Source organism: Calonectris borealis, chromosome 3, assembly GCF_964195595.1.
Source record: "Calonectris borealis chromosome 3, bCalBor7.hap1.2, whole genome shotgun sequence".
Lineage (NCBI taxonomy): Eukaryota > Metazoa > Chordata > Aves > Procellariiformes > Procellariidae > Calonectris > Calonectris borealis.
In genome coordinates this window covers 794,106-820,111 of record NC_134314.1, presented here as the reverse complement: position 1 = coordinate 820,111, position 26,006 = coordinate 794,106, and the positions used below count along the sequence as shown (strand labels likewise).

The following is a 26,006-nucleotide window of genomic DNA, read 5'->3' as shown; positions in this document are numbered from 1 at the left end:
GGGGAGGAGAGAGAGAGAAAAACGGATAACTTGAAAACCTCAGTTTTCAAACAAGTGTTCTTGCCAACCAAGTTTCAATTCAGTTTTTATTGCCTGCAGATTTCTAAGCCCATCGTAATGATTGTTTACTAGACCCTTTTGGTAGAGGTGGATGTGATTTATAAATAGGCAATTAGAAAAAGGTAGAAAGACAACTTCTGGTAATGTAGTTTGTAGTTTCCAGCTTTTTAATTCTGTGGTGGAAGTATTTTTTTTTTAACAGATGTAGCCTTTGATAGGAAGGCAAGCGGACAGAGACAGGATCTATAAACATTCTGAAATGAAAAGGATCTGGCAACAGACAACGCAGATGCAATGGGTTTTCAAACATATGGAACGTCACAGTTGCATTTTACTGACAACTTCTCACGTCTTTTGCACATATAACACAGTTTTTCAGCGGTGTCTGTCAATAACGTACTGGTTTTCCCAGCAGAGAGTGGTCAGTCCGTTTGCATGCGATGCACAGAGCTCAGCCATGTTTGTTTGTGTAGATCTAGGCAACTCCAAGGGTAATGCTTGTTGGGATGCAGGCGCAACTCAGTTTTGTCTAAACTTGGTTAAGAACGTACACACTCGGCACTTGCCATGTTTTTGTGGGAGGTCCCTTCGTAGTTTTTCCTAATCTCCCAGGACAGCGCGCCGAAGCCCCGCGGCCAGAGGCAGCTGCGAGCAGGGTGCGCGTCTGGCTGGTCGCGCGGAGGCAGAGCCCGCACAGCGCAGCTACGTGCTGACATCTGCCTTCTGGGCCTCTGGGGAAAATCAGCTGAATCGTTGTTCCTAGTACTTAAAATGACTTTTATTTATAGACTAGTTGCACACTTTTGCAGGCATCACTGCATAAGTTATATTTTGTTCGTGCTTTATTTATAACTAAGTCGGATAGAAACATGATTGTTTATTAAATAAAAATGTAGATTCCAGGACAGTCCTTGACTGATGTATCAATGATACGGTTACCGAAATAACCAAACCCCGAGTGTTTGGTTTGCATTTGATTCTAACTGAGGATGAGTGCCACAGGGAGAGTGAGTCAGTGGTTAATAGGAAAGGTATTTTAACCTTACCTTGTGGCTATACAAGTGGAATGCTGGATCACCCCAAGAGTGTACAGTGCAGAGCAGGGTCTCCTTCAACTTTTTGTGTTACAAAAGAGAACAAACATTCCAGCCTCTCAGAAGTATTTATTTTACTTTTTTTGCGCTTTCTCTGGAACTGGAGAAGCCAGATGTGCTTTTGCTGGTAGGTAGACGCTGTTTTGGATCATGAAAACTGTGTTTGACTGCTGCTACTTATGAACTTAGATAGCACCGCTGAGGAATGCGGTTTTGCAGCTTCCCACTGCCGTAGCTGCAGAAAGCGTGCCTACCAGCCAGCGCTGCGCCTGCAGAAAGACAACTTCTGTAATATTCACCTGATCTGTTCAGACCTCAGTTTCTTGTTCAGCTGAAAAATTTATTAAGATATATCATCTAGAAAGCAGTGGTGGAAGTGGTGTTATGGAAGCAGTTCTGGAATATCTGGACTCGTCCATAATTCAGTAGTCCGCCTCTGACTCTGAACTTCATAGGTGTGTCAAAATGTGAATCTCAAATAACCAGCTCAAAAGGAAGGGGATCCACTGGGATGTCTAGTAACCGCATACTGAATTGTAACTACGTAGAAGCCTCATTTATTCCTTAAACACTTACAGTAACTGGTGGCAAATGTTTCTCACAAGTTTAATTATTCTGTGCATGATGAAAAAGAAGCAGAAACTGTTTCTTTTGAATATTTATTGATAGACTTGGGAAAAAGGTAAGGTCTGGATATGTAAAAGGCTGAAAGAGTTTGCTGAAGAAAGAATCTCAGAAAGGCTACAAAATTTAAAAGGATTCGTTGTGCAAGAGAAAGCGCTGCAGTTGTTCCTTGCTGATGCGCTCAAAACTGCGAAGCACTACTGGCATATTGCTAGAGCCAAACTGATACCTGCAGCTCATGAACCTTTTGGAATAATGCGGAGAAGAAACCTTTCACGAATGCCGTGGCGATTAGATGATCAGTAAAAGGGGAAAGAAAATTGCTATATGACTTAACGGTTTGGAGGAAAACCAAAAACATGAATACCTGGGTCCAGGAAGGTTGCCGAAATGTTGTGTCCAGATAAAGAGTGCGTATTTCATTTACGTGCCTGACTTTTTTTGGATCATCAACCACGCTTACCATCAGACTGATATAATGGCCACAGCGGTGCAAATCCCGCTGAGTCATGTACCGTGCCCGCTTAGGAAGCAAAGCAAAGCGGATCGCCTGCCAGCCGTTCCCGGGAGAGCGCGTGGATGAAGCTGGAGGCGGAGCAGCGCGTTGTTGGCTGGTTTCTACAGCTACGCTTCTGTAGCAGGAGGAAATGTTAAGTGGTTGAAAGCCTTTGAAAATAAAGGCACACCAGACTGTTTTCCCATCTAAATCTGAAGATAAATAAGACCATAAATTGGACTCTAGGATGTGTGAAACATTTTTCAAAGCCTGAAATCCTTTATTAGTTTTAACTGCTTACTTGGAGTTGAGATTTATTAATAGTGGGGATTTTGCAGTAGTACATGCAAGTTCCAAACTGACTGAGGTCCTGTTGTGACAGAAGTTACAGATACTTCACAAAACATAGTTTGCCCCCAGCTATTTACAAATATAGATTAAGTCAAGAAGAAACAAGATGAACAGCTGGGGGGGAGGAAGATGGTAAAAATACAGCAGTGCGAGTGGTGGGCAAGTGGATGGTGCTGCCTGGGCAGGTTCGCGGTGGTGATGTCGCTGGTGGGGAAGGGGATTGCAGTGGTGGTGGTGAATGAGAGGATTATGCTACTCCGGGGCTTTCTGCTTGTGTTTTCTGCTTTTTTGAGGGGGAGTATGCCATCTTTGCAGAATGCAGAGGTGCTTACAGACGATATTAAGCAGGCAGGAGGTCAAGATTAGCGACAATGATGAGAGAGAGGTGGTTTTTATTAGACATTTCTACAGTAGAACTCAGCTAATTGAAAGAAAAAATAGCTGTTTCTCAGGGAAACGAGATACCCATAAGAGGTATACTTGCCTGTGAAGTAGCGTGCTCGTTCAGCATGCTGTGCCCTTTTCACTGTCAGCTGCACTGAGAACCATTATCAAAAAGTTGGGATCAATGGAAATTATCTTTCCCCTATAATTTTCGGAAAGTGAAGCTGCAGTAGTGGCTCAGTTATACAGCATTCTAGACAGCACTGCATTTGTTTGACAAAATAAATGGTGGGGTAGCACAATAGGATATAGTGTTTGTTACCACAATGGAAGAAAAACCTTTAAAATAGCCTAAAAATACTGCAAAGAGGAGGTCACAGAAAAGGCACGCTGAGAATAGATGGTCTGTGCAGAAACCAAAAGATGAACAGGGTAAAGACTAAAGTAGGAAATACTCTAAAAGGAGAAGAAGCGGAGAACAAATTGAGAGAGAAATAAATGTGGAAATTTTCAACATGTAGAAGAATTGATTTAGGAAAACTAGAATTTTACTTTTGGTATCATCACATTTGTGTGCATAATTGAAATTTTACTGTGGACTTAGTAAGAAGTAATATAAAGAACGGTTGTGTTTTTCATAGGATTTCAAAATAGTTAAAGGCTGATGATCACCTGTAGAACCTTTCATAGTGAGAGTGCACTTCAACACTGTTTGCAAGGATCATCCATTGATTGCAATCTACCATTGATTTTTCAACACATTAAAAAAAAAAAAAAAAGAAAAAAGAAAGCCATCACCTTACCATCAGTGAGTCTTTTTAGCACTTACTATTTAGTGAATTAGTAAGCTGAAGTGCTTCTGAACATGCTGTTTTACAGAGCTCCCTATAGGAGACTCACCTGAAGCAGTTAATTAACTTGACAACCTTCCTGCTGAAGCCCTTCTTGGTGAGAGGAGATAGGAATCTTACACCCATCACAAGATTTTTGCAGTGGTACTTTGATAGGGCCAAGATTTTCTATCTGCAAAAGCCAAAGATAATATATTGGGAAGATCAGTTGCCCATTTCACCTGGTATCTGAAGGTGGTTAGATGGCTTGCTCTCCGTGGCCTTCATGCGTTCTGCTGCTTCACAGGGCTGATGAATAAAAACTCCAGAATCTGAAAGGAATTAGGCTGCAACATATTGAATAATTGGTTTAATTTGTGAAACAGTATGGTCTTAATATGGTAACCAGGCCGGAGTACGCGTTGTAAAGCAGTGTTGGGTGCTGGGGGAGGCATGTGACTGGAATTTGACTGTAGCTACCACTTGAATCTTCTCTGACACGTACTCCAGGGAAGAATATGATCATGAGTAATTCTTTTTCTCCCAAGACTACATTCATCACGAATTCAGAGGCAGCCTCCATTCATGGTATTTAGAGTTCTCAGTTAGCATTGACTTTGAGTTGTAAGGTAATTGAAGGAGGATAATAAATCTTCAGTTAAGAACCATCTGTCCTAATATATTCTCACAGGCATCCAGCTCATCTTTCTTTTCTAATTTGAAAGGAATTTTTCTTTTTTTTTTATTGTTTTCCAATTGATATTAGTATTTTACTTTATACTTAAACCATGTAAATCCACAGAGGGAACAGCTTCCTCACGCATAGGTTCTCCACTCAAAAAAGCCTTTATTGCCTGTTAATAAAGCCAAGAGGCCCAGAGGTGAAGATTCTCACTGGTTTACTAATTACTAATTGTTTATTTCATTGTTAGTAAATATTAGTAATTGTTAGTAATTGCTAGTTACCAATTTATATGAACTGTAACTGTATGTGTAGCTCCTGTCCTGGGTAGCCTTGCCTCCTATTTAAATCAGTGTTAATCTGAATTTTAATTTGAATGTGCCTTGAGAATTGGTCCTAATTCTGCTTTGGAATGTCTTACAGGCGTAGTAAAAAAATTACATAGGAGTAATTAGCCACTAGGTTACACACACATGGACTGTTAGTGAGTTAGATCAGAAAAACAGAACTGCCAGGTTACTTCTGAGCTCTCATAAAACCATTATCTGGCCTCCCACATCACTGGCATGAGTTCGGTGGATGTAATAACATTTTTAAGACTTAATTTTGTAAGTCAACATTGGACTTAAAACACATTTGAAGCGCATGGCTCAGGCCAGCTATCCATTCTTGCGTGTTTGGCAGCGCTTGTCGCCAGCCTGTCAGTCTTCCTTAGGTGATCCCAGGAGAGTTGCTCCTGTGAGATTAGTGAGCACAACCAAGTGCACGGTGGGAGAGAAGAAAGAAACCGGTCGTTCATATCTATCTTAACACCTTGGCTTTGCCCATAATAAACAAAAAGTTCGAAAGTTGTCTTTCAAAAACAATTGCGAAGGACAGAGGGAGGGGGCACAGCGCCAACTTTCTGTTGATTCCATAGATGGGACACGAAGGCGGTGCAGGCGGTTGGTGAGTCTGTGCATGCAGGTTATTACCTGCTCGTGCACAGGGCCTTTGTCCTTCCCCTGCCTTCCCCTCAAAATACAATGCCTGTGTTCAGAGACGTTGCGAGTAAGTATAAGAAATCCCTTAATTGGATATGATTGCCCCTTGGTTTAATTCCTGATAGAAACACCAGACAATTGGTTTATTTCTTCATCTTGCATACTTTTGTTAAACTACTTCCATTTTTCAATATTATTGAAATCGAATAGCACAAAAAGCCCCAGAAAACTTGTTCACCTATAGTGTCTGTACGAATGTCTCTACACTTGTAGTGTACTAATGTAGTGCACTAATCTAATCTAATCTAATGCATCTAATCGCACTAGTACACTTGTAGTGTACTAGTGTACTAATGTCTCAGTACTCATATGCGGTTTTTTACACTTCTCTGTTATCTGATTGCACATATCACCCTGCTCTTCGTAATAGTCAACTCATTTTTGTCGTTCTTTTCAAAAACAGAAATCACCTGCGAAGAAGCTGAGCCATGCAATTAGTAAATCGCTTGGTTGCGTACCCAGTAGAGAACCACCTCGTCCCGTATTTCCTGAGCAGCCAGAAAAGCCACTTGATCTTGCACATATAGTGTGAGTATGTATTTTAATCTGTTTTTCACTTCATCAGTGATACATAGCAAGGTATTTGTGGCTGGTTTTGTGGCTATTAGCATTTCAAAGTACTAATCAATCTTACCTTTTGCACATGATCATATTGGATCAGACTCTATTTTCTCGTTTATTGTAGATTAAAGTTATATAAACAAAACAATGTTAAACATATTTACTTGCGAGTTAATGTTGCCTGATATTAGCAGTAGCGGGGTTTAGCATGTTGCTGCTGCCTGGGAGCGTTGGCTTTACATTCTTATTTGTCTCACTGAGAGGTTCGCTGTGTTTTTCTGCTCAATGGCATTATTGTTACCCTTTCATTCTGACCTTATTGTTGAACCGATGGAATGATTTTAATGAAATACCATTGTACTGGTGTTGGTTTGAACAGACTTGAAATCAATCTGCTTCCCCAATTTGCCAGTTTTCACATCAGAAGTAAAAACTGAGACAAAAAAAACCCAAACAAATTCTATTACTGTATATGTATAATAAACTAAGCCTCCAAATAGATCTGGTTTAATGTCCTACAGAGTCTTGAGAAAAAGTCTGTATAGAGAAGAGCAAGGAAAGAGGAGCAAAGCAAAGGGATATAATTTATGAAAAATGGAGGACTCCCATTTTCATGAGTATTAAGTAATTTGTAGTTCTGAGAGTAAGTGGAGTTGATGCTCTTCTGGTTTTCTTTTGACATCTTAAATACCAGACTCTGCTTGAGCTGTTTTCTCTGTCACGGTTTCTGAATGGAGAACCAAGGTATTCAAATCTGAATGTCTTATAACCTCTGACAGTTCAACATTAGGATGTGCTGCTTTGGCCTATCCTAATGCCATAGGATTTTGATTGACTGGCTCTTCTATATGCTCCTTTTAACAGTTGTGGCAGTCATTAAGAAAAAGCTGGAGGCTAGCTTGTCAAAATATTGGAAAGGTGAGAATTGTAAAGCTTATCATAGTGTGGTACAGCACTTGTGTGGCTTTCTTTTGTGAAAAGCATAGAAGATCCATAACTTGACATGGAAGAGTAGTTGCAATGCTAGACTCCTTAACAACATAGTTTTGAGCTTTACCAATTTCTGCTTAGCTGTGTGATTGTTTTTCCAGTTCTTGCATCACTGAATATTTACCAACTTTTATAATGCTTGCTTTAGTCCTGTGCAGTGAGGGGAGTTGATCTGATTTAATGGAATATAATTGTTCTGATTTTTCTCTGTGAAATTGCACTCAAATTAAAAAAAAAAAAAAAAAAGTCTGTTATGCTACTGTTCAATTCCGAGCTGAAGTCTGTGTTCTCCTAAATGAATGGCTTATCAGACCCACGAGGACAAGGTTGTACATTGTCCACAGAATTAGCTCCAGCCTTGGCTGGGGTGTGTTGTGGAGCTTGTCGCTTAGCTTTAAATCTGGATTTTCTGTAGTAAGGGTGCTCCTCAGCCTCATAAAAAACAATTTCGTATTTAAAATCTTATCAGATCATGAATCCGTTCACATTTGTCTTTTTAGATTTTTCTCTGTGCTGCTTCCATGTTGAAACACACTAACATTCACAAGAGAAAATTAGTAGTTTACAATGTAATAATTCTATAAAAAATAAAAGAATGTGTAATTGCGTAAGTACAGTGTATGAAAATAATTGCAGCAATGGTATTGTGACTGCCTGCGTGGGGAAGGCTGCAGAAACTGATCCCAAAACTACGAGCCGAAGTTTTACTTCTGACACAGATTACCAAGTTTGATTAATTACTTCTTTCTTTTGCTAGGACTCATTAATTTGTTAACAGATCGAACAGGTTTCAGTCCTCAGCTAGACGAGGAATGGCAAGGCAAAAGCGGGTGGCTTACTGTGTGTTCTGTATTTTTAATGCGTGGCCCATTGAAGGTGCTGGTAGAGGAGCGCCTCCAAGCTTGCTTTTTGCTTCCAATGAACAACAGACTGTTCCTCGCCCACAGACTGAGCCCAGGGGCAGCGGCAGGGTGGGAGCCAGCTGGGGAGACGCTTGCTGGGAGCAGAGGGCAGGAGGGTGCTCGGGGAGCCCGGAGGGGTGCGTGGCCCTGGGGACATGCGGGTGGGGGTACGGCACGAGCCCTTCTGCAGTGACTGGGACGGCTGCCCAGACGCTCTTGGCAGCAGCAAGACAGCTCGGAGACATCTGCTCTGTGCTGCCAGCTTTAATTAAAGAAAAAAAAGTGTGCACTAAGAAGCCAAAGTATTGGGAAATACTGCCTAATATTACAAGGACGACTGCGGGAACAACAGATAATGGTCTGGTGTAAAAATAATGTAAGTAGGTGATTTATATCAAACACTAAATCACATGAAAATAAAATGAGCATAGGACTAAAAAGACGTACTGGGTGTTTTTGTATAAGTGATATAAGACCTTTGGGGTTTTCTGTGTAAGTGATACCACTGAAATTAAAAAAAAAATTTAAAAAGGCACACAAAAAAAATCCCCCACAGTTTTTAAGTGTGAAAAGTGACATAGCCAGCAGAGATTCTTTGATAGAACTCAACTTATAAAGAGGAATTGCTCAGGGCCACAATGAGTCATTATTTAGGTGTCAGTAATCATGACTTGATTACGTTTTTTTCATGTAAACGAGGTGCACATCAGCATCTAACAAATGCTTTAGAGGAGATGTCTCGCAAAGCTAAAATCAACTTCAGCTGAGCAAATAACGTGAATGCAAAAATATGAATAACTAGGAACAGTTTAAGAATACTTGGCCACATGTTCCAGGGAAAACAAGGCTTGGAAGGGAAGAAAAAGCAGCTATACTTGTCAAGGGAAGGAGAAAAGACAAAAATTGGTAGCAAAGAATGTAAACTATGGTTTAAAAGTTATTGGAGAATAGTTTTCAGGTTGTGCTTTGGCAGGGGGGCAGCAGTTGGTGCAGCAGTTGCAATATGCTGGTGGTGAGACACTTACCTTCCAGAGATAATCCCAAAGGATGTTGAATTGCACCTTCCACATTTTCAGTCCAAACGGCATTTTGAAAGAGTTTCTTAATTTGGATACTTGCTGCTGATTGGGAACTTTCCAATGCTCCAAGACATATCAACAATCAGCTTCCCAGAGCACGGGAAGAAAATTCGTATGATCTCATTTCTTTTTTCAAGGCGGTGGGGGGGCAGGGAATGAAGTCAAACAGGGCAATCTCTGGCATGTTGTGTTTACCAACATGACTTTGATGGTGAATAAGATAATTGAGCAGTAGATAAACTGTTTTGTTGATCAGTAGATAAAAAGGTAACTCATGCCAATCAAGCATAGGCTTTTGGCAATTTGGTGTAGTCAGACTCAGTTTGTATCTTTTTTTGTGAGATTAATTTTGATTAATAAAGTGATATTGTTGGCATAATGCATGTATTATGAGCATTGAATAATTTAGAAAACCATAATCCATACAGCATATATACAGCAGATTGGGAAAAAAAATTGTTTAGCTCATTGTCCTCAATATAACTGCAAAAAGAAGGTCGAATGGGGTGTGTTTTCAAGCGGAGTCCTGCAGAGATCGAGCCTAGCTTCTGTGTTATTAACATCCGTTTTCATGACCAGGAGGAAAATGTATAAAATCACTATTGATAGGCTAGATAGGCAAATGAGAAAAATATTGGAGGAACAAAGAAGATTAGAAGGACAGTATGCTGGGCAGAATGACTCCAAAACATTTTGGAGGTCATGGCATGCAGTTGGCTGAATATGCATTTTCAGGGCGATGTTGTAACCAAGGATGCAAACAGGACCTGAGAGTGCAAACAGGGGAGTTTACCCTTTGTGCTTGGTGGTGGCAGGGTCCTTGTCAGAAAACTGTAGTTACAGCACCCACAATCCAGACAAATGTTGAAAGGCCAAAGGGTTTGAGGAGGTCAATGAAAATTATTAAAGGACTGGAAATAGATGTGGGAAGAGGCATAGCTTTACATCCAAAGACTCAAGTAATGTAAGTATAACACACAGAGGTTAAGGAATGATTTGATATTTCTAAAAATATCTATCCTAGAGAAATTAAATATAATCCCAGGGAGCTTTAGCAGATAGGCTTAACAACAGACACAGACCAGGAGTTGAAGCTAGACAAATTCAGAATAAAAATAAGAAATATGTTTTTAATAGTGAATGTAAGTAAATAATTGTTAGAATAGATTACCAAAATCAAAAGTGGTGGTGGAATTTCCACCACTGATTCTTTAAAACCAAGAGGAGAGTATTTTTAAATCAAATAAGAATTCCAGTTAGTCTTATAGTTCTGTGTTTGACAGAAGCTCAGTGTCTCCTTATTACAGTGTCTCCTTATAGCTTTATGAGATACGAAAAATGCATACAAAAGTTTTAATGTAGTCTCTGAGTCAGGAGTTTTACAGAATCCACTGCTAGAGCACTGTACATATGCTCCATAAGGCAATTATGGATTTGCTTTACTTACACTTCAAAAAATAAGTGGGTGTTTCTGAAACAACCTCTACCTCTCTTTACCTGCATTCCTGCAGCCGTGCTGGGTCAGTGGTACAAAAAATGGAAATTCTGCTATTTCCTGCTATTTCGGTGCATTCCGCTTCTCTCTCCCTGCATCCTCCTCCAGATTGTAAGCTGTGTTTAGGTGGGAGTTTCCTGGCTGCTATAGAGTAATTCTGTGTGAATCATACTCCTTTTTAGGTGTTGGTTTTCTGAATACGATTGCTGGAACCCACAGGTTCCAGGTCCAAAGGCTCCCCCTTTTTAAGGCATTACAGTCTATATGATGGAAAAAATGAATAGGCATTAAAAAACTCTTTTTAGTTTATATTTGATAAAGGAGAGATTGTATTTGACATGGATCGTTTTTCCTGGGAGAAATAATTTAAAGTTTTCCTTCACTGCGGTGTTATTTCAGGTTATAACTTGATCATTTTCCCCTGGCTCTGGACCCATCACGTGCAAACCCCTCCCGTTAAAGCCTTTATTTTAAAATGTTACCCGAGATGGATCCTTTCGGTGACACAGCCCTGTTGCGAGCAGCTGTGTGCTGCTTAGTTGTTGGCTGGGGTTAAACCACGGCACACAGGACATGAAAAATTGCCGTTCTTAACTGAAATAAGTGCGCCAGCAAAAGCTGCCTCTGCCAGCCTCGTCCCACAGTAAACGTTACAGCCCTGAGGTGTTCTTGTGCTGTTGCTAAAGTCTCGGTGGCGCGGCGCTGCTGCGGTGGCAGATGGGCTGCGTCACGCGCGGCTGGGGCAGTCGATGCTGCTGCCCCGGGCTGCTCCTCTCTCCTCGCTGCCGGTGCCTTCGCGGGAGAGGCGGCAGAACGTGGCATGTGTCACCTCCACGGCCGTTCCTCTTCGCAGCTGGGGGAGCTCCGCGTGACGCGAGTGAAGGTGGGTTTGTGCTCGTGAGTTGTGCCGTGGCCGGTGACGGCTGAAGAGGAATCGTACGTCCCACTCCGGTGGCTCTGTCTGCTAGGAGTGTCTCCAGGTGACAAACCTGTGAAGCCGCAGAGAGATGCAGGACAATGGATTACTTCAAATCAACTTTCTTATGTTGGACTGGAGATGCTTCTCTAAGGCTTCAGCAGATCAGTGAAAATGGGATGAGGCGGCATTTGCAGGGATGCACAGCGTTCCCGCTGCTGCTGGCAGGGCTGACAGAAAACGAAGTTAGGGCCATGTTGTTAAGGTGCTTCCCTTGTGGTCAGCCAAGGCCAATGTCGTGAGGGAGCAATAATCTCCCATGTATGAAAGTTGCCCCCCCAGAAGGGAGGCTGGGGGCACGTGAGTTTTGTTGATCGCCCCAGCTCAGCTGGCAAGCCTGTCGCTACGAACTGCGGCAAAGCGCAGCAGGCTGCTGGGGCGGTCGGCGCGTAGCTGGTCCCCTTGGGTGAGCCTTCGCCATCCCCGGCGGGTTTAGCGATGCTCGGCTGGTGCTCGGGGGCTTGCAGCTGTCAGGGCAATGCGGCTGCAAGCCCGCCTCTGGATTCCCACCAGCAAGTCCTGGACCTGCGTGCTGCCGTTAGTCTAGGCGCAGCCCTTCGGAGAGCTGCCTGGTAACGGGGGAATGTGTAATGGCGTCAGTAATATTTACTAATATTGCTAATATTTACTTCAACACAGTGAAGAGCGGGGAAATGCTCTGCTCTGTATGCATAGAAGATAATGTGGCTGACACATGCTAGCCAGCATATATATTGTATATATCGTATACAGTGCAATGTAGCCATGCCCTGTTAAAAAAGTACAATTTCTCTTTACGATGGAAGAGTGGTGTAGCGGTGGGGTGTAAATGGGGAAAATGCCTATGGACTGGCTTCTTGTTCTTCCCCATTACGTTATTTTATTTACATGTCACGTTAAGTTAGAACGTGAATTAGATCCTGTTTCTAGCAAAATGACACTTCAGAGATTTGCCTGAGTTCAAAAGACCAAGACAATAGGTTTAACTCTTTGAGAAAGGCAGAAATTGCTGAATTTAAAATGGAGTATGGTTCTCTGTCGCCTGCTTCCCGTAAGAAATCACAATGACCTTTTAGTTCTCTGCCAGCAGTGGTATGACCAATTTGGGAAGAGATCCGGGTTTGACACTGAATATATTTTCTCCCAGAAATTTTTGCAGTGAAAATGTGTAAAAGGTTTGCCTTTGCACATGAAAATAAATTTTGTAAGATCTTTGTGAAGTGTTATGGTAAAAATACTGGTTTGCAGGTTGCAAAGGTGCTTCTGCACCATCATATATATGTGGCCAGAAGTTTTATCTTGTTTGACAATTAAAAAATTATTTATTGACTGTTCCCTTCTTTTCCCCACCAACACTTTCTCAGGCAGCAATGACTTGGGTCTCTTTCATTGCTTCAGCTCAAAACCCTGGAGGGAGCAATGACCTGTCAAAAATCATATCCCTTTATCTGCTGCTGCTGCTCTGGACAGCTCTGCTGAAAAGCTTGAAAAATATGTGGATTGCAGTGGAAACCAAAAACTGATATGCTTACAAAACTGCCTGTTTTTCAGCCCAGGCTGCCTATTGCCTCTGCAGTGCTTAACATTGGAGCTAAAACGTCGTTAGCTAATTTAGTGAGTCTGCTTTTGGTGGAAATCATTTCTTGCGGTTGCCAAAAAGCTCTGAGGTTTAGAGGTGCCGAGGCACCTCATTGTCTGAGGTACGGTACACCAGAGGTGCTCGCGTGGCTCAAAGGAGATGCTCTTGTGAGCTGCCCTCGTGCTCTTTCCCAGGAGAGAGAAGGGAGAGGAACGTGTCGGTGATGCTGGCCACTGGATCTCGAGTATCGTGGCCCCCTGTTCCTGGGGATCGTTCAGCTGTGGCTACTGCATGATCTTTGACTATCAAGTTAATGTCTTAGCTTGTGCAATACTCTGCATTTCTTTGTCCTTTTAAACTGCTCTGTTTGAAATATGTCCAAAAAAAATACTCCTAGCAAGAAAAATAATGTGTTGAATTTTGATTAACTGTACATAACTGCCGGACATGCCCATTGCAATGAATTATAGAGCAAAATAAAATGCTTCACTATTGTTTCCTGCATGGAAACCCTCAGGAGCCCAACCCCACCCTATTTTATAATTAATTTTGTATATGATGGTTGTGATTACTTAGGGTTTCCAGCCCCTCTCAGACAAATCAATCCGGCCTCGTTCAGTGACTGGACGACTTTGACAGTGGCAGTCCTCTGTGGAGGACCATGGATAAAGGGAATCCAGTGAATTTCGTGTATTTGGATTTTCTAAAAGCCTTGGAAAGGATAATTTGTCAAGGGCTATTAAAGAAATGAAGTTACCCTGGGTTTGGAAAAAAGGTCTTTTGATGTTCTGCAAAGAGGTTAATGGTCAATTTTCCGGAGGAGGAGGGTCGGTGCTGGGTCCATAAGCAGCTCCTAAAGGGACGGGGCGGGATGCCCCCCGGACGTTGCTGGTTCAGCAGGGCTGGTGTCTTCTGGAGAAAGACTTGTGAAATGTCACAGACCACTCGCTCTGGGTCGGAGCAGAGACTGATCTGGTGAGCAGTATTTTTATCCTCCTTCATCCTGGTCTGTCCGACTGTCAAACGTTAGTGGTAACTGCAAACGAATCACAGGTTTTCTTCCAGTTAGGGAAGTTTTCTGGAAAACCTTCCTGTAAAAACTTTGTGGCCTGCAAAACCTTCAAGAAAATATAGATCCTTTCTCTTAGAATCAAGGGTTGCTGATCCAAATCAGCTTCTTAAGTGCATTAAATAAAATCTAGATGAACACAAAGGAAAGGAAGGAGAAATACGCTTAGGTTGCCAGTATTTATTGCAAACCTACATCAAAGATGACTTTTTATAGAAGTTAAGGTCAGAAAACATTAAATCAGCCGGTCTGACCTCCTGTATCTCATTGATCATTAAATGTCACCACCTTCCTTCTCTACTGAGCCCAGTAATTTGTATTTGGGAAAGGTTACCCTCCATACAGGCACGCACTCGTGATTTCCAGAGGCTATAAATGCCCGGTTTCTCGAATAGTAGTTTGTTTGAATGGATAGTCTTCCTTCCTGTGTAATATTTGTGGTTTATTTCCTTTTTTTTTTCTCTTAAACTACGTTCTGTTTCCAGCCCTTGTTTTGTTTTTATTTCTCTACCTAAACACTAATACATTTCCATATATATATGTTAAGGATCAGATTAGCTCGGCTTCCAACAAATTGCCTTCACTCTCCACTGTGGTCTGTAATCCTTTTTTGTAATCACTGCTTTTGGAAATAGAGCACTATTCTCTGCATCTACTCTGCCTTGTTATGTCCTAGATGTATAATTTTACATTTGCCTTATTTAAATAGAGTATAACGTTAAAACAAAGTATTAAAATACAGTTTATCGAGGTTCATTTTCTTTATACTTTGAACCCATAATTAAAAGTCTCAAATCTTTTACAGTAGCTGTAAAAACCCACTAAGATCATTTAATTTCAAAGATTACAAACTGTCAGATGTTTTTGAGCTCTAACAGTCCTTAATCTGTTTAAAAAGCGTTTGTTGATATTATGTAGTTCGTATCTTCCGTTTCGTAGCAGTAAGCCACAAACGTGACGGCACATTCCAGCACCCGTGGTTAGAGGGTGCGGCAGCCGCGGGGTGCAGCGCTGCGGGCTGGCACCAGAGCACGGCTGAAAAGCAAAGCGGGAGGCTCGGGCTGGGCAGCAAAACCGGTGAAGCCGTTGCTGCAGCATCCGAACCCTGAAGTCGCAGCAGGGAGCTGTCGAAGCCTCCGGCGTTAAGCGAAGCAGCCGCAGCTTGCTCTGGGCTCCAGCGGCCTCCGAGCGCTGCCTCTGCCGGCTGCGGCGTCTGAAGTGGTGCCCTTGCTGCAGCGGGTGCATGGCTGTGCCGGGCGGCTCGCGGGTGCTGCTGCGGGAGACTGCCACGGCTGTGAGATAACAGCTATCAGGGCTATAGCGTCTTCGGGGTTTAGGATATTTTCCCTTACAAAATGTAATTGAAAGCGTGCCCGCCCTGACGCTGCTGCGGCCATGCCAGCCGGAGGAGGCTGGAGCGGCTCCAGCGTGGCGGTGGCTGGGACGGTGTGCCAGGGAGAGGTCCCCCACACTTCCCACAGGCTTCTTGTGGGGATGGGAGGTGAGGAGGGAGGGCGAGGGCAGGGCTGAGGGAGCACCCACTCGCCCGTCAGAGCTCCTTGGTCTCTCATCCCGTCACACGTGGGGTGTCAGGGCAGCGTGTTTGGGGTGCAGTAGCACCCCGCATTGGATCGATTCAGACCAGATAGAAGGAAGAAATTGTTCACGATGCGGGTGGTGAAGCCCTGGCAGAGGTTGCCCAGAGAGGTGGTGGATGCCCCATCCCTGGGAACATCCAAGGTCAGGCTGGACGGGGCTCTGAGCAACCTGGTCTGGTTGGAGATGTCCCTGCCCATGGCAGGGGGTTGGACTGGATGGGCTTTGAAGGTCCCTTCCCACCCAAACTGTTCTATGGTTCGATGATTCTCTGATCCCTCGGTGCCGTTCTCGGCAGCAGCAGGAAAGGACGGACACAAGTTCCTCCTTGGCCAGGGTGGGGAGGGCGAGGAGATTCCTCTTATACAGGGTCCAGTGTCCTGGACCTGCAGCGTGTAAATTATTGACAGACAATTCCCTTTGATTACCAGGAACAGGAGAGAGAACAACCTGTTACCTTTCTGTGCTTAATGAATGAGAAAAAGATAAACTGGGTAATTGAGAGAATTTTCTCTCTCATCTGAGGTGGGAGTAATGTGGAAAAAGGCGAGCACAAAGACCTCGAGGTGTGCGAGTGCCTTCCTCCTCCATTGGGCCGGAGTCAGGAATAGCCAAGAGGAACTTCTGCTCTCTGCGTTGGCAGCGCGGGGTTTTCTCGTTGCAGTGTTGCGTGTCTGTGTGCTGTGCGTGTACAAATTCACAGGCATGTGTTGCCCGCTTTCTTTTTTTCTCTGAACTTTTGTACTGGAAGCGATTCCAGTCCCCATCCTTCACGGGCACCGTTTCTGTGGTACACGTGGTTAACAGCCACAGCCGGCCGGCCCCCACGGAGCAAGGAGTTGTGTCTCCACGCCATCAGGTTCCCCGCCGTGGCCATCAGGTTCCCCGCCGTGGCCATCAGGTTCCCCGCCGTGGCCAAGCGCGCTTCCTGCCAGCCTGGGCAAACACCAGCGCGGCACCGACGGGCGGACGAGAGAGCCCTGCTGCCTGCGCCCGCCGGCACGGGGCTGGCCCGCGCCCTTCCCCGCTTGCACCGGTGCCCCCGTCCTCTGAAGAAGGTGACGTGAGACACTGAAAAGCATGTCTTCGTTATCGTCATTGATTAGATGCTTGCACGCAGTTGTGAGGTCTCGGCACCCCCTTGTTTTTATCTGTTTGCATTTTTTGAAAATGGCTGTATTTTCCCAAGATCTGCATAAGCATTTGGTATGAATTTATTTTGCCGGAATACGATGGCTTATTTTTAACTTTCCTGCTTATTCTGTCACTGCTGAGGAATGGTGTCTGCTTGTGTCACATTACAGGCATTTTTTACCAAAATTACATAAATATACATTTAAAAGATGTAAAGATGTTTAACAGAAGACAGATGACATCTTCTTTTACACAAAGGTTATAAAGTTAATCCTGTTGGAAATGCATATTTTCCTTGATTTCGGTATTCTATTAGGTTTTGCGTTTGAATACACCACCTGCTACATTGAATTTTCCTTCATTTCCCAGTGAAGGAGGCACGTTTCTGTATTTTCTGTAGTCGTCTCGATCGTTGCTTCTTCAGGACTAAAATGCTTTTAGGTGTCTCCACACTGGTGCTTTGGTTTGGCTGATACCCCACGCACGTCCTCTTAATGGACTCAGACTGAAATTCGTTCCCAGCCCGCGCAGCGGGTCGGGCTCGGGGCTCCTAAAGAGCTGCCTCGCGCGCGGGGTCTGCGTCTCGCGCCGGGAGAGGGATTCTTGCTGGATTTCCAGGCTTCCATGAGAGCGAGCTGTTTCCTAACGTTTGGTTCGAAAAAGGTTCTGCTGCTTTACCTGGGCGACGTGCTGCTCTGGGCTAGGGCGCAGCAGCTCTCCAGCGGGATTTGTAACAGCCTCTACCGGGGGACCGCGGCCCCGCGGCCGATGGCCCCGCAGAGGGTGTGGACAGGCACTGGGGGCGGTTTTTTCCCCCTGAGGCATTTGGCCACTGTTGTAATTGAAGAGTTCAGAGTAGACAGGCCTGGATGATATGCTTGCTTTGACTGCAGCTGTCCTTATTCTCCGTGACAGAACAAGACCTTTCGTTGTTTTGAGTTCTTTTTGTTGGTTTCCATGGTAGGCTGCGAGTACCTGCAGTTTTTGCTGGCTGGGGGAAATCTCTTCTCGATTTCAGGCTGGTAGAAGGCTATTATGATATTATCCAGCGAAAAGAATAGGAACCTCCAAGTGGTGGGATTATAATTCTGGGTTTTTATTTTGGATTCTTTTTTATTCCTATGGTACATCAATCTTTTTACAGCATTAGTAAGCAGCTCTCACCTGTTCCTTGACAATGCGATACTGCCAAGGTACTATGTTACGTCATCATGTTGTGGGATATTGTCAGTATTTATTTAATAATAATTTCACATCTTATAATACTTGTATTCACAGTCATGGTTCTGGAAATAATGCTATTATTCTGGGACAGAATATGGAGCATTATTTATAATTCCTCTTATACTTGAAAAAGGAGCTGAGACTTTTTTTAATGCTTAAGCTATTGATGCTGAAGCAAAACATATTTGAGTTAAGAATCTAGTTTTTATGATCAAGATAGTAATGGAATAAACAACCAAGGGAAGTTGTTGTGACTTTTTGATGCCTTAGATCCAAACTTGTTGAAATTAGGCTTTAGACAAACCTAAATAACTCGTCTCAATGCTGGAGTAAGTGGGTGAAATTTAATTTGTATGTTTGTTTGGGTTTATATGCAGGAGGTCAGATTACATGGTAGAATAATCTCCTTTATACTTACAATTTATGAATCACCTATTAATTTTTCTTTAGTTCAAAATGTACGGGAGTTTGCATTTTAGTGTGTGTGTATCGGTTAGATCTGTGCTTATATTCCAGTCGGTCTTTATTTCTGTTCCCTCCTCTCTGCTGCTCCTTCCTTTCTTGCTTCCTTCCTTCCTTTTAAATTTCCGAAGCTCCTCAGCGTTGCAGAGAACACGATGTCAGTGGCTCTCCTGTCCCCCTTCTCTACGGGCAGCAGGAGGTCAGTTACTGATGCTGGAAGTATTAAAGGCTTAGATTACTGATGTTCCGAAGCCTGGGGTCCTGTTGAAATAGGAAGAAGTCTGATCCACTGAAGACTTTAAAATCACAAATGTCTACATGGCAAATAACTAGGGACCTGGAATTGTACAAAGGAGAGAAACTGTTCTGTGCTCTCTTTAATCCACGTGGGTCGTGCCGTAGCTGGCTGCGAGCAGCCTCCTTAGAGAGCCGCAGCAACGTTCTTCCTCTAAAAGGCAGCGGTTGAATCTCAGTGGGGCATTTCCTTTGTTATGTTTATGTTTCTCATCATATTCTATGATGAATATCGTATTTTGAAGAGTAGGTTTCGCACTTTTATATGAATTTCTTCACGGGGAAGAATGTAGTGAAATATAAAGCGTTGTTTGTTTGTTAACAAACTTTACATCTGCGTCGGTGTGCTGCTTCTGGCTGACGGGGCACGTCTGTCCCTTCACCTTCAAACAGGTCAAAATGGGTTAGATTGAAAAAAAAAAAATTAAAAAAATCCCCAGTCCTTTTGTAGCTGGACAGTTCATCCTTGGCTGCCTTATCCAGCCTAAAAACATTTTGTCGGATAGCATACCTTGCGCCCAGGGATGCTGGGTCACGTGGCGGCTCCGTTTCCTTAGAGACGGCGCCGTGCCGCGCATCGGGATGCCGCGCATCGGGATGCCAGCTCGGTGGAGGACCGGAGAGGCGTTCGCCACGGCCACAAAGGTTTGCTGGCTTTGCAGCCCTCGCCGGTTTGCTGCTTTAGCGTGAAAACGTTAGCCGGGTCTTTGCATGCCGTCGGGATACAGGAGCGCGCTGTGAAGGCAGAGTTAACTTCTCTGAATGCTGTTTAAAATGCAACCCTGGTTTTTTGTGGTGGTTTGCAGGGAGCTGTTACGGACTAGCGAGAGGGATGCCAGTGAGGAGCGGTAGCGTGACCGTGCTGTCAGGTTTTATTTGTTTCTGGCTGTCGTAAACAGATTGTAGGAGCAGCTCGGAGAGGGACGCGGCACGGGGTGTCTTCTGAACAGCCTGGAATGGGTAACTTGCCGAACGCTTCATTTCCATCTTTCCTGTTAGTTGTTTTTGAACAGGGCAAGAACAAAGTCATTCTGAAGTAATATCTCACTTGAAGCCTTGTTTACAATAAGAATTATTAATAGATCATTCATACCCATGTGACATTTTAGTGGAAACAGCAGAATTTACCGTGACATTTTGTCATGATAAGTAATATGCGTATTGCAAATCACTGGAAATCAATAGGCATAACAACAAACTCATATTTGTGTCAGTGTCTCTGAACAGTTAGTGCTACTCCATTTACATGCTAGAGATAGCAGCCAGCTGAAGAATGCTCTTTCATGTTTTTGTTAGAGATGTTGCATACAAATAAATTGGCTATTATATAAAAAAACAGCGAAGACTTTGTTTCAAAATTGCTCAGAAACAATACATTGTATATATTTTCACTAGGTGTTATTATAGTGCTCAGGGTTTTATTTTCCTCAGTACTCATCTTTTTGTAAAATCTCAAATATCTGTATGTATTTTCAGGTTTGTGATTGGTTTTTAACTTCTTGGCATGTTTCATTTGTTTCTGATCATCTTAACAGAAGCATACACCTTAAACTGTTTTTTAAATTACTACAACCCTGTAAAATTAAACTAGTCTGTTTGTCATTCCTGCTGCTAAAATAACCTAGATTTGCAGTTTTCCAGAGGACAGCAAAAAGATGAAATCTTTGAGTCCCCTCACCCGGGCGCATGGCAATGCAAAGCCAGGCTGAATGACAGGAGGTTGTTATCCCAGCTTTAGTAATGACTCAGGTAGTGAAACATTATCGTATCCAAACATGTTTAAAATGTTTCCCTTTGGCAGAAATTTTTAGGCTGCTATTTTTGGATTATCCTTTTTTAACCTAAATTGCTCTTGGATTATACGTTAATTATTTTTTCTGCCTTACTGCACATCAAGATAGCTTTTGGCTGGTTTACTACTAAGTGGCATTAGGAAAATTAGTCACAGTTAAAAAACAGATGTAAAAGCTCCAAAAAGGCATGTAGAAAACTTAGCTCAAAATTTTAAAGGGAAGCAGAGACCACATTTCTCGGTCCTAGTCCACAAATAAAAAACCACTGTCGAATAGTCTAAGAACAGGAATTGGCTATTTTCTACTGTTTAAAATAACAGAGAACAAAGGAGTAATTAATCTGTAATATATACATGCAAATTTTCTTGAAAGTTGCTCACATGATTTGCACCGGAATGGGGTGGTTGAGATCCAATTTAATACTACAGTTGTTATGTTCCATTTTTATAGGGATAAAAATGTTGGCTCAGCATACCCATGGATGTATTTGCCCTTGATGCTCTCATTGGAGAAGTGTTAGCAGCTATTTTTAAACAATTCCTTATTTTTTCTTATAGATACACTGTCAGAAAGTAGTACGTTACAGTGAGGAACTGCTGACAGTCATCTTGTGCTTGGAATTTTACAAAAGTGTGTGCAGAGTAAGTGTTCAGTGCCTTCCTGAAACTGCAATCGTGTACATTATTTTAATTACAATGCAGTAATTCTTTAGAAATATTTAAACAATACTATAGCTTAAGGAACAGGTAAAGGGCTACAGGGAAGTTTACATCTGGTTCTCTGCCATTCAGGGACAGCCACAAACGCGTTTCCATTCTCAAGTTTGTTTCATCTGCACAATTAATTGGTTTGCACGTCCTGTGAATTCAAGTTACCCGTTTGGGTTTTTTTTGTTCCCTGCTCAGAAAAGAAACTGAGAAAGTAGCAGAAACTTAGATCTCTCTTTTATACTGAAAGTGCACTTTGACTTTAAACAGGCTTTCTTTTTTATTTCACAGTAGAAATAACGGGTAACGATTTCCCACTTTTTGCTGGAGTTTTTTGGTATTTTATTGGGGGATCGCAAAGGTAACGTCAAAGCTCAAGACTGAACCTGACTAGCTGCTCTCCCTGGCTCCCTGCTGAGATAAAAAAAGCCCTTGAATAGAATAGAGATGAAGGAAGAACTGATATGAATTTTTCGTTGCCCTGTGGCCACGTCTACCCTTGTCTGGGAGCTGAGCACGAAGCCGGCGTAGTTTTACCTTGAAGGCAGCTGTAGAAGGTCTTGGCACCAGGTCTGGGGCTGCTCCTGAGGACACGGATTCATCAGCCAGTTCGCCTGTGGCAAAGTCGAGCCAACTGATGTTTTGAAAAGCTGCATCATGTAATCCCCAAGTGCAATTTAGCTCTGTTTCAACAGCAGCAAATTTCCTTTGGATGAATTGGAGCTAAATTTGTTGCACTTTTAAATGTCCGTTTTCCAGCGCAGTCGGTTTGTTTCTGACGTTCCCGATGCACGACCTGCTCGTTTCCACGACGCTAACGCAGCGCTGTGTACTCCAAGTCTGTGCCTTCAGCTTTGTTGCTCCATTCACGTATTCATGGCTTCCCGTGCCATACCGCTGTATCTGTTCACGTCAGCAGAAGCGTTCGTAGTCCTTTACTCCTGCTAGGCTGGGGCAGCCGCTACTTTTGCAGAAGAGTGAGTCGTGTTCTGCTGTGGCTCATGCATCGCTGACGGCACAGCAGCCGCACACACTCGCTGGAGAAAACGGTTCTGCCACTGTCCCTGAAAGTAGAACTGGTCTCTTGTGCAAGAGCACAAGTCGGACAAAACTGAGATGCTTTGGGTCCAAGTCTTACCTGCCTGTGGGACAGAATGCCCTTTTTATTTGAAATTGAAGAAATCTAATCCGAAATAGTTTCAGGATAGAAATAGAACTCCAACAATTCAACTCTCTCTAAAATTTTCTCATTGTAGCAGCATATTTTAATTATCAGGGTTTCCTGATGTAAAGCAGAGCAAGACTTTTAAATTATTTACAGAATCATAGGTTGGAAAAGACCTTTAAGATCATCAATTCCAGCTGTTAACCCAGCACTGCCAAGCCCACCACTAAACCATGTCCCTAAGCACCACGTCTACAGGTCTTTTAAATACCTCCAGGGATGGTGTCTCCACCACTTCTCTGGGCAGCCTCTTCCAGTGCTTGACAACCCTGTCAGTGAAGAAATGTTTCCTAATATCCAACCTAAATCTCCCCTGGCGCAACTTGGGGCCATTTCCTCTCGTCCTGTCGCTTGTTACTTTCCATCCTTCACCTCCTTCCCTCTTTTATAAGGAGGAAGGAGGTAGTTTCTTGTTTCTTAATCCACACTCCTACCCAAGATTAAAAAAACCACAAAACCCACTAAGGAAAGATTTTACATATTTCTGGTTTGTGCATAGTGCCTCTAAAAATATATTTAATATTATCAAATATTCTCCTACAAAAGTAGCCAGAAACCCTCCTCCTTTTTCTAAGTGCAAGTCGTGTTCCAGCTCAGTTTTCAGCCTGCAGCTGGAGTGCAGTCAGCACTTTGAAATATTGCCTCCTAAGTCCTCCTGCCAAGAGAAATCACAAACCTTGGGCTTGATCCTCAAGTCCAGCCGAGCTACGCATGGCGCAGGATTCAAAGTCAGCTGCCCAAGGGGCTAAATCTGGCTGCTTGACTTTGGCCAGATTGCTCTGTGGGAATTCTGTGGGGCGACAAAGACTGCTGCAAGCACGGCTGCAGACCTGGCCGTGAGTTTTTGAGGCATAGACGGTGAAAAGGAAAGAAAAGACCACAAGAAAAAGAACAAACCCTTCTTAAAATACAGTGATTTTATTCCTGCGATCTGTTTTGCATGCTCTGCAGCATCTTCCCACGGCATTGTTCAAACCGTATTTTGCAACTGAGCAAATTCAGTCTTTCTGAGATTTTATCATACAGTATATTACATGGAGAGAAAGTACAGTGTGGTAGGAAAACAACAAACAGCGTATTGCATTGATAGGTCATTTTGAAGGGACCTGCTCCCTTGCAGCACCTCGTGGCTGGTTGTTAGTCGTTTGAGAACACGGACCTTAGCTGCCTGCCAAAGTGTAATTTTGAATTTGCGTGTTTCGCCTCTTGAATTTAGCTGGTAATTCTTACATCTGTGTCTGATGGGTTTTTCCTGTCATAGATTTGTCTTCAGTCACTGTAAGAAATCACATATATATATATATGGCAAACAAATGTTTCCAAAACTTTTCCTGCTGTGAGCCTTTTCCTTCATGTTTTTGGGCAAAAGAGCTCAAAGCATATACACAGATGTTACTACAATTATTTCCTAATCCAGTGTTCATGAAGTCCAAGTGAATCACCACAGACGTTTAACCTGAACCACAAATACAACAGAGATCAGAAGATTTCTTTGAATTACTTCCTGTGCAAAGTAAAAAAAATCAGGTATTTTATAAAAAGCATTAAACTTTCCAACATGAAGAGGGTGCCACAGCCCCGGGAGCAGTTCATGTGCTTTGCTGCACTTTGTTCTTTGCAGTCTCTGCTCTTTGGATTTTTTTGTATCTTTGCTTGTGTACTGGGGTTTGGTTTTATTAGAAATAAATCAAATTTATATGTAGGTTGCCATCAAATCACCATATAATTGTCTGCTAAATAGGAGGTTGGAATTACGATTCTCTCTGTGAAAAGAATGTTTTCCAGCTTTTAGTTGTTCCTGTGTTTCTTCACTGAACCATCCCTGCTTTTCAGCCTCCCTCTTGAATTGTAGTTCCTAAAATTGAATGTAATTCCATTAGTGTTCTTACAGAGCCAAATGCAACAGAAACCCCTCACTTCCCAGAAACTGCTCTCCTACTTTTGCACATGGTTATTGCATTTGGCTTGCTCCAGCATCACACCAGGGGTGCTTCTTTAGCTGACTGCCATGAACCCTCATGCCCTTTACAGTCATTTTCCCGAGATGAAGTCTCTTTGTGTCCCCAATCTGTTAATTCTGTGAAAGAGGGTACTTCGAGCACCCTGTTCTTTGCTTTCTGTTGTGAACTTTTATTTTTCCTTATCAGCTATTGCATTTTTAAATAGGTTTTCCTTTTCTTCATTGTCTGCCTTCAGTGCCTCCTATTGAACAGATGTATTGATCTTATATTCTACTTACTCAGGCATGTAGTCAGAGGGAAAAGGCAGCAGGAGATCATTATTTAGATTTGAGTAATAAATAATGGGCCTTATTTATGGTTTTGGCTATATATAATACTGTACAAAAGAAGTAATTCTTTCATTCCTGCCTACTTAATGATAGTTTTTGAGTAATTAGAGGATAAGAGTTCATACAGCAAATAGCAGTAAAAGAATTACCTTCTTAAATAGTAGAACAAATTTGTTCTGTAGAGAGAACATTAGACAGAAAATTCACCCATCTAGCGCTCACTGTTACCAAGCGTATGGTGTGACCTACTAACGTTGGAGCTGATGAATTTTGAAGCAAGTATCTGAGCCAATTAACTTCCAGAATTGTTTCAAGTAATTGTTGAACTCTTCAGGCACATAGAGTGGAATAGCAAAGACAATGTTTAAGTAAGAGGTCTGAAACCGTTTTCACCTAATCTTGTTTAAAAGTAGCTCTGTGGATTACTGCTGAAGCTTCAGTATCCCGCAGCATTCCACAATGTCCCTGTCTGCTCATGCCAGCCCTCCTCTTTTAATTTAATGAACGTCTATATGACACAGTTAGCCCATGTTATGTACATTGTCCGCCCCAGAGTCCCTGCCATTTGCACACAGAGCTCTGAAATACATATCAATGTGTTCGTTGAAACTATGTTCTCTTGCCTAGCATGGGTTAAAGCTTTCACTTTTAGACGTTCTTTAACCTATACCTATTTTGGATAGTTAATAGCCACTGCTTGTGTAAAGTCAGGCCTGACAGGCCATTACAAAGTGCATGAACCTTGTATGTTCTGGTCTTCCCAGCTGCTTGCTCACCACTTGCCTCCTGAGCATCTGTAGGTTCATAATCATAGAATATCTCAAGTTGGAAGGGACCCATAAGGATCATTGAGTCCAACTCCTTAGATCTTAGTGAGTACCTTGGTGCAGACTGCTCTGTTTCTGCAGATCATCCCAGATCAAACTGATCTAAACCTCTGATGTGAAAAGGAAAGACTGCCTGATTTTGGATGAAGTATGTGAGGGTGGTTGAACACTGGCATAGGTTGCTCAGAGGGCTGGTGGAGTCTCCATCCTTGGAGATACTAGGAACCTGACTGGGCAGCCTGCTCTGGCTGATCCAGCTT

At 42.9% G+C, this 26,006-nt stretch overlaps 1 protein-coding gene across 2 annotated transcripts in view; it reads left to right on the top strand.

Annotated features, from left to right (window-relative positions):
* DTNB (dystrobrevin beta) overlaps positions 1–26,006 on the top strand; it is a 216,309-nt gene that overhangs the window by 66,947 nt on the left and 123,356 nt on the right. For both annotated transcript variants that reach the window (XM_075144762.1, XM_075144761.1), the window contains one exon: positions 5,968–6,092. In XM_075144762.1, the coding sequence (XP_075000863.1) occupies positions 5,968–6,092 (125 nt within the window). The remainder of the gene's footprint in view (positions 1–5,967; positions 6,093–26,006) is intronic.